Source organism: Chiloscyllium plagiosum, unplaced genomic scaffold (assembly GCF_037043375.1).
Source record: "Chiloscyllium plagiosum isolate Xiang-an unplaced genomic scaffold, Cpla_swu_hap1 HiC_scaffold_1, whole genome shotgun sequence".
Taxonomy (NCBI): Eukaryota; Metazoa; Chordata; class Chondrichthyes; order Orectolobiformes; family Hemiscylliidae; genus Chiloscyllium; species Chiloscyllium plagiosum.
Window position 1 is genome coordinate 130,977,240 of NW_028270139.1, and position 9,390 is coordinate 130,986,629.

The window sequence follows — 9,390 nt, forward strand, 5'->3', positions numbered from 1 at the left end:
TGCTGATGGTACAGCATGTTGATGCCTTACTATTCTAACCTGCTACCTGCTTATTTTTGTGTTTTAAAATCTGGCAAATGCAGCGGCAAATTTTAAGAACTCGAAGCATGTTTCCTTACTAATTAGCTCTTACTTTTGTCTCTGGCAGGCCCAGTGCCAGCAATCAGTGGAGTCCTAAAGAAAGCAGGATTATCCTTGAAGGACATGGATTTGGTAGAGGTCTGTTAAAACCAATGAAGTGGTTTACGGTAGCCATCATTAGAAGTATAATACAATTAAACTGCAAGACATCTCACCCTGTTGGCTCTATCTTTTATTTCTTTCTCCCACATATGCTTATTTATTTCCCCCTTGTTTAATACGCTTGAGCTGTGTCTAAATCAGCCAACATTTGATTGAATGGCAGAGCAGGTTCAAGGGCCTAATAAGCCTGCTCTTGATTCTAATTTTACTTTTACTGCTAATTACTCTTCCTTCCACTTTTTTTTTCCTTTCACATGATGTCTCGACAATGTTGCCTCTTTCATGGAGTTAACTTTCTGTACTTTGCACAAGAAAAAGTGAGGACTGCAGATGCTGGAGATCAGAGTTGAAGAGTGTGGTGCTGAAAAAGCACAGCCAGTCAGGCAGCATCCAAGGAGCAAGAGAGTCGACGTTTTGAGTGTAAGCCCTTTATCAGCACCCACACCTGATTAAGAGTGTATGCTTGAGATGTCAACTCTGCTGCTCCTTGGATGCTGCCTGACTGGCTGTGCTTTTCCAGCACTACACTCTTCAACTCTGTACTTTGCACAGGTTTGTTCTTTGAGTATGGAGCGTTGCACCATTCTCCTCCAGTGGCCTTACAGTTCACTGTCTAGGAGGAATTGTAGGGTTGGGAATAAGATAATTGGCCGAACTTCATCTCCCTAAACCAGGGACACTGAGGCAAAGTATATCTGCTGCTGTGTAGGCTGAGATAAGTAATACACATATATATTATGTATATGTGGTGGAAATTATTGTTTTTCAAGCTATGTTTACAATGTTATTGATTATGATGTATTCTTTCTTCAAAAGGTAAATGAAGCTTTTGCTCCTCAGTATTTAGCTGTACAGAAGGCTCTGAAGTTGGATCCCAAAAACACTAACGTGAATGGAGGGGCTATAGCCTTAGGACACCCACTGGGAGCATCTGGAACCAGGATAACAGCTCATCTAGTTTATGAGCTGAGGTACAATAACTATTTATCTGTCTGTTTCTTGGCTAAATGGTGTGGATTTGGGGGAAGGGAGGGTGTAGTCAAGGTAGCGCTGGGAATCGGTGCCCATGTTGAGTCGGACTCTGGAGACGGAAAGGTCCAGGAAGGTTAGGGAGGTGTTGGGGATTGGCCATGTGAACTTGAGGTCAGGGTGGAAGATGTTGATGAACTGTTCAGCCTCCTGGTGGGAGCATGAGGTGGTACCAATACAGTCATCAATGTGGCTTTGGAAAAGGTGAATGGTGCCAGTATAGCTATGGAAGAGGGACTGTTCCACATATCCTACTAAGAGGCAGGCATAGCTGGGACGCATGCGGGTGCCTATAGCTACCCCTCTTGTCTGTCGGAAGTTGGACGTTTCGAAGGTGTAGTTATTGAGGGTGATCAACAATACCCTCCATCGCATCTCCTCCACTTCTGACACCTCCGCCCACGAACCCATTCCCCCAACCGCAACAATGTTAGAACTCCTGTGGTCCTCGTATTCCACCCCACGAATCTCCTGATACAACACATTGCCCTCCACTATTTTCACCGTCTACATTCAGACCCCACCACCAAAATTATATTTCCCTCCTCATCCCTATCTGTGTTCCTCAGAGACTATTCCCTCCACAACTCCCTTGTTAGATCCATGCTCCCCACTAACCCACCCTCTACACCCATAATCTCCCCTGCTGCTGCATGGGATGCAAAACCTGCATCCACACCTCCCACTTCACCTCCGTCAAAGACCCTAAAAGATCATTTCAAATCCGGCAGAAATTTTCCTGCACACCCACCCATCTTATTTACTGCATCTGTTGCTCTTGAGGTGGTCTCCTGTACATCAAAGAAACTGAGTACCAACTCGCAGAGTGGTTCAGGGAATATCTCTGGTCTGCACACACCAAACAACCCCACTGTCCTATGACCAACCACTTCAACTCCCCCTCACGTTCCCCCAAGGACAAATCAAAGCCAACTGTCAACTGGAGGAAGAACACCTGATCTTCTACCTTGGAGCCCTGCAACCACACAGCATCAACATTGACTTCGCCAGTTTTCCAATCTCCCCACCCCACCCCACCTCATCCCAGATCCAACTCAGCACCACCCTCTTGACCTTACCTACCTATCCATCATCCTTTACACTTATCTCCTCCATCTTCCCCATTGATATATCATAATCATCTCCTACCTGCACCCACCTATTGTCATTCCACATACCATCCCCCCCCCCCCCCCCCCTCCCCCACCAGCCCTATCCCTTCCCCCCCATTTATCTCTCAGCCCCCTTCCGCTCCATATTTCTGATGAAAGGCTTATGCCCGAAATGTCGACTCTTCTGCTCCTTGGGTGCTGCCTGACTTGCTGTGCTTTTTCCTGCGCCACACTTTTCAATTTTTACCCAAAGGAGACAATGCCTGCATTAAAACTGCCGAATAACTAATTTGAAATAAGATGCCTACAAAAAAACTGATGTCGACCCTTAAGTTGACTTTAATTTGCAGTTTTTATTGTATATAAAAATGTGTCTGACAACCCAAGATTAATGAAAATTTTGTTTTGTATTTCTTTTGAAACAGAAGTCATTTGTGTATTGATTCTAATACTTAGTAAAAGCAGGAAGTGTTGAACTTGTGCAGTAATCTAATAGAGAGAAATTGTACAATGTTGGGAATTTTGATGGAAAAAAAATTATTTCTAAAAAGTTAATACATTCTCAAGTACTGATCGTGCTGTTTCTTCTATATTCTGATTGGGTTATTTGTAGATGTGTGTGTCAGCAGTAGATGGTGCTCTCATACTCTTTATATATGAACTGAAGAACCCATTTTATTATTATTGATTTGCTTTCCTGCTTCGTAATGTTCTGCACTCATGTATTTTGTGTTTATATTATTACAACATAATATAAAACTTGAGAGTTTTTTTTCTACTTTAATAGCACAGTATAGACTCCAAAGCATGTCAAAGAGGCATAAAGATGTGTGCTCACAGGAGATGTGAAGAGGAGGTGATGATCAGTAGCTTTATCAGAGAAACTGGTTGACAGGAGGGGCTTACAAAGGAGAAGTTATAATGGTAATATGGAGTTGTTACAGCACAGATTTTATCGAATACTGCCTGATGTAAGGAACTACAGTCTGAAAAGGCCTTAAAATAATTTGTTCCATTGGTACAATATAGATAATGAACTCAAATTTCAATTGTCTGAGCATCCATAATTTGTAAGGAAGATTTGGATTACAATTTCCTTTTGTGGAATGACTTTACACCTAGCTCTACTTTTAAGGTTATGTCATGTTGTCTTACTCTGGGTTTTTCTACTTTAAATAATATGGCAAAGTAATTATCTTATCTGATACCTTTATTATTTTATTTAACAGCCTCAATTAGATCACTTATTTCCCCGAATTAAATAGACTCTTTTCCTTGATTTGACTAGAAGATTACTGATTTAGGAACCAATCCTGAATGCATTCTGTAAAATATTCTCTACTTTGAACACATGGCTTATCTTCATTATAGTGACTAGGATAGCTGATATTTCCCAATATTATTACCCTGATGATCTTCTAAATCTTTATCAACTTTCAAAAGGCTGCACAACCTTTTATCTCACACCTGATAAGCAATGAGTGACCTATTTAAAAATGAAACCTTTTCTTATTTCTTGACTCTATACAAAATGTAAATAAAGATGCATTATTAACACAACTGTATCATAACTTGCATTGTTGTTAACTCCTGTTTTGTTATAATGTTTTGTGCAGTCACATAAAACCCACACAATAATGACATTCTGACATGTGCTTAGTAATCTCATTTTACTTTTTTAATATTGTTTGAACTACTCCATTAGTCTTTTAATCTCTCATACTTAAGCAGTTTTTCCAATTTTTTTTGTTTGATAGTTGAAACTATTAGAAAATACTTCTGCTTCTAGCCCGAGAGCTTTATCAATTACACTCTTTTCTGAAATCTAGACGTACCATACCACTTGAATTTAAATCATCCTATCATCCTTTTGTTATGGTCCTTTTCTTTTATTGCCCATTCCTAATTGTTCAGAGGGCAGTAAAGAGTCAACCACTTTAAATGTCAGTAAGAAAACTATCCAGGAGATGTGCTATTGTTAAATAAGAACGAAAAATGAGAACAGGCCATTCTGATAATCATGTGCCTGTTATGGAATTTCTTGCCACACAGCTTGAACTTATTTTCTTTCTCAGATTAATGTCCCTTTTCCCCTTTACACAGACAAGACATTCATATTCCTATGTCTCCAACCTTGATTGCCTCTATACTTTCTTTTCAAATTAAGACAAGATGAGGGGCAAGTGCTGGAAAATGGGATTAGAATTGTTAGATACATGTATTCAGCCAATATAGATTCGATGGGCCAAAGGACCTTTCTCTGTGCTGTGGATCGTTGTAGCTGTATTATCCCCCTGGTTCCTTCATTATCTCAGAGGATAATGTTTCATGTTCCTTGGTAAAAAGCTGTTAGAGATCATGAAGGTACCAATTATAACTTGAGTGTATCTCCATCCGATTATGTTACCATGAGTTATTACAATTTCTTGAACAGTGCAAGGGGGGGAAATAAAAACAATAGCTTCATCGTCTAGCAGAGTAACCAGTAAAAATCACAAAGCGTTTCCACTATAGAGAAAATTATTGCTGAGCCCACTTCTGCCTAGCTCAATGTCCTGTCTTATAAATGCCTTCCTACAGGAATTAATGAAAACAACACACTGGAATTGAGGTAAAACAGAGAAATCAGGTTGCTGGAAACCTGAAACAAAAGCAGAAATTGCCGGAGGCACTCATCAGGTCTGGCAACATCTCATAGAGAGAAAGCAGAGTTACTGTTTCAAATACAGTCACCCTTCTTCAGAAATTGAAGTTCTGGTTGACCTTTCAGGCCAATGACTTTTCATCCAAATTTTGTCATGCATCTTCTTTCTAAAACCCATAGTTAATATTCTGGTACTTTTGGAGCTTGGGCCAGCAAATATATCATGGTGGCTTTCAAAAATTGTATATGTTGCCTTTCCTTTATTGAGGAAGTATCCCTTTATGTAAAAGGTACTAAAGGTTTAGAGTTTGCTTATTAAAAACGCTCTTGAGTCCAGGTCAATAAAAAATTTCAAAACTGTGATTGATTTTTGAAGATTTTGCAACCTAGTTGTGTAAGTATCGATCGGTTATAGCCTAATTGAAACTGCAACTTGCTCAGGGAACTGAGTGCCCTACTTCTGTTCCTATGTCAATGACCTGTTCATTTAAAGTGATATTGATTGTGTTCATACTTTTCAGACGGCGTGCTGGTAAATATGCAGTGGGTTCAGCCTGTATTGGAGGTGGGCAAGGAATTGCCATCATCATTGAGAACATGAAGTAAAGAAAAGGGAAGAACAAAGAATCTTGTGCTACAAGAACAAAACTATAGTATTTGATGCTTGTTGCTGGCTTTGTTTTGTGGTAGTTGCTGCAGTATCTTACACTAAGGTCCTACTCAACTCCTTCCAAAAGCATTACCTTAACAAATTGTTAAGCATTCTCATTTAGGGGAAACAATTGGCAGTAATGTTAATGGAAAGAGGTGGTAATGATGCCAGGGCTATGAGCCAGCCAGTATTTACTTGTGAATATGCAACAAAAATCAGTGGAAATTCTGCAGAGTATCACTGTTCAGGATTACCAAAGAAATTAACCTCACAAAAATTTGTTGGCTAAAATTTGTATTTTTTTTCTAGTTTCCCTAAGGCCTTTAATTTTCAGAAAATCTTCTTCAGCTGATTTATACTGGTTTAGAGCACAGATGGTTAGATAATAGAAGACATGTTTGTGGGAATCAATTGAAATCATTCACTTTACATAGCCAAGAAATTAATAGCATAAGCAATAAAAGCAAGAGTGGACTGTACATCTCCCAGGTCTGCTCTCCTTTTCAGTAAAATTACAATTTATCTTGGCCTTAGTGCCACTTTCCTGCCTGTTCCTTGTAATTCTTGGCTTCTGCTATAGTTCAAAAATCTGTCCATTTCAGTTGTGAATAAATTCAATGAATTAAATCATTCTTACATAAATAATCTCTTATTCTGAAACTTTGTCTCTAGTTCTGATTTCTTCAATGGGGGGGAGCAATCTCCCAGGATCTACTTGATCAAACCACAACTTTATATGTTTCAATAAGATCACCTCTCATTCTTCTGAACTCCAATGCTCTACTTTTCCTCATACCTCATGAGCCAACCTTTTCATCCCAAGAATCAGCCCATGGAATACTGTCTGAATTGCTTCCAATGCCAGAACATCTCTCCTTAAATAAAAAAGACCAAAACTGTATGCAATGCTCTTCATGAGGTCTCAACCATATAGTTTTATCAAGATGTCCCTGCATTTGTATTCCATTCTCCTTAAAGTAAATTATTATTTACTTTAAATAATTACTTGCTAATTATTTGATGTATCTGCCTTCTAGCCTTTATAATTCATGTACTTGCACCTAGATGCCTCTGTACTGCAGCATTCTGCAATCTGTCTCCATTTCAAAAATACTTTCCTTTTCTATTTTCCTACAAAGGTTGATAACTTCTCAGTTTTCCATATTATACATTTTCAGCCAAATTTTCTGTCATTCAGTTAACCAATCTGTGCTTTACCGACTGTGTATCCTCTTCAGGCTCTTAACTATTAGTTAGCCATTCCTTTGTCCATTGCTTACATTTTTGCCCTCAAAATCACGAGTTCCTACTTTATGTATCCAACTTTCATATTGCACCTTAAAGTATCTTTTGAATATTCAAATATACAACATGCATCAGTCCCCTATTTTACTTGTTGCACCCCTGAAGAATTCCGTTTTCATAAAGCCACATTGACTCTGCTTAATTGTCCAATGTTTTTTTTAAAATACGAAGCTGCTTCCTCTTTAACAAGATGTTAGGCTAACTGATCTAGAATTTCTTAAATAAGCAAGGACGCAAGGTTAAAACGAGGAAGTTAGGAGTAAGAGGGGAACTCATAGCAACATTTTGGCTTTTTGATCAAAGGATTGTGGAATAGGCGTCCTGGAAAAAGCCTTAGTTGATGAAAAAGAATAAGTTCTTTTCGATAAATAATTGATTGATTATATACACTTATCTTCCAAGTACAGCACAGTTGTGATTGCCTAATGCTAAAAATATGGCATGATCAATGTTTCATTTCCTGTTTCTTTCCCAACCAAAAACGTCTTCATTGAGCCAAAAATAACTAAATTAATTACACTGTGGTAGGCAAATCTGAGACTTGAGTACATGATTAACTACTGGGGAATGCCAATACTGTGGTCACAAAACCACTGGGAGTTTACTTCAAGCATCAGTAGATTTATTGAAATTGCTAATGTAAAAAAGTATTTTTTAAATCTCTCACTTCTAATCCCTAGAATATTTGTTTGCTGTTGGGAATTTAATTTTGTTTCCCTTAATCTTTGTAAAAGTTGCAAAACCAATCTAGGCTACTTATCTTTTTTAAATTGACTTTCCCTATTTTTTGTTTTCTTAAAGGAGCAGGTCATGATAGGACTCTAGTCCCACGAATGCTAAATATCCTCCCTCGATGTGTTCTTTGGATACAAATCCAAACAGTGAATGTCAGTTATTTCGCCACATAAGGAATCACAGTTGAGGCCAATCTTATAATCATCTGGGGCCATATTTTTCTAATTGTACAATATTTGAAAAAAGAATTACCCATTAAAAAAAAATCTTGTTAATTTAGAGAAGGTTTTACATTAATGCCTGATATCTGCCGTCAAACATTTTTCAACAGATAACTTGATCATCATTTGGTTTCTCTCTCGCTCTCTCTGCAGCACTGGCTGATCAACTATTTTGGCACAAACTTGGACTGGAGCCTGAGTCTGATCACTCATCACCACTCAAGGCATTTTAATGAGCAAGCACTTAGGAGAGTTGCTGCTTTTTATATTGAGTCTATGAATTTTCTGGTCCCATTCTGTTACATAAATGCAGTGCAATGGAGTAGGGTATTTGACTGCCTGAAACCCCACGTCAGAGACTGCATAACTGGACACTGAGTCCTGTACATACCCAGAATGGGTGAAAATGGGAGTAGAGCTGCCATGGGCCAAAGTGGTTTTGCTAGGCCAAATACAAAAAGGCTGCTGTTTTTCATGATATGTTATTGGTTTGTGGAAGCTCTTATAAGAAATGAGAGCATAAGGAGTTGAATTCCTAGGGCCACTCTTCGTTTTAGGATGGATAGCAAATCCATCCTTTCAACTCCCACCCCATTTTTACCTACCCTATCTTTTACTCATTTTCTGGAATTTTTTTGGAATGCCTTGACTTTTTGGCCTGCTTTGTCCTTGAAATTGTTAAAGTATTAAAGAGGAGGCTTACTAAATGTCTGCTTTCCAGATTTAAATTATGCAACATTCATCACCAACATCACTTCTCTCTAAAGTATGGACCACAATGTGAAAACACTGAAGTATTAAATTCTGATCTATATGCAGAATGGTAAATTGGCCATGGAAATTAAGTGCAAACAGCTTTTTTTAATGCTGTGTTCATGTTGCTATTTCATTAGCTTTTCTGGGTGTTGATAGCTGGAGTAACATCATTTAATTGTGCAATTCCATGATAGGATATCTGCAGATATTGAAGAATATCAGAAAATCTGCAGGTTCCATGTTCTAATATAAATCTTGCTGCTGCACTCACAGCCTTGGGTTATATTGTAAATAGTGTTGTAATAACTGCAACACAAGAGGCTACTGTCCTTATTATTGTTTTGGATATCCATCATTCTTTGTAAGATCCTGGAAAAGGGAAACTGTCTGTGACATTTGAAAAAGAATGATAATTAACTATGGTGTAGTGATGATATTGCAAAGCATCCCAGCACTTTTTCTGAAAATCAAATTTCTAACAATAAAGCAATGATTCATTACTTAATAGCATTTCATTTTATGCAGCAGTCCATGATTTAACAAATTTTGTCCACATATCCCTCTAATTAGAACACCTACATCTCATTAACTTATAACTTTCAAAACTTATTCCTGAACGGAAAGAACTTTTCTTACCATTTGTGGAATGTGGATGCCTTTGGCATTTGTTGCCCATCCTGAATTTCCATTGAT

The 9,390-nt window shown here is 38.2% G+C and overlaps 1 protein-coding gene across 1 annotated transcript in view; it reads left to right on the forward strand.

Moving 5' to 3' along the window:
- acaa2 (acetyl-CoA acyltransferase 2) overlaps nucleotides 1–6,340 on the forward strand; it is a 61,749-nt gene extending 55,409 nt beyond the window's left edge. Inside the window, exons 8-10 of the mRNA XM_043719477.2 lie at nucleotides 149–219; nucleotides 1,060–1,214; nucleotides 5,550–6,340. Of these exons, the coding sequence (XP_043575412.1) occupies nucleotides 149–219; nucleotides 1,060–1,214; nucleotides 5,550–5,634 (311 nt within the window). The 3' untranslated portion in view covers nucleotides 5,635–6,340. The remainder of the gene's footprint in view (nucleotides 1–148; nucleotides 220–1,059; nucleotides 1,215–5,549) is intronic.
- The last annotated feature ends 3,050 nt before the right edge of the window (nucleotides 6,341–9,390 follow it).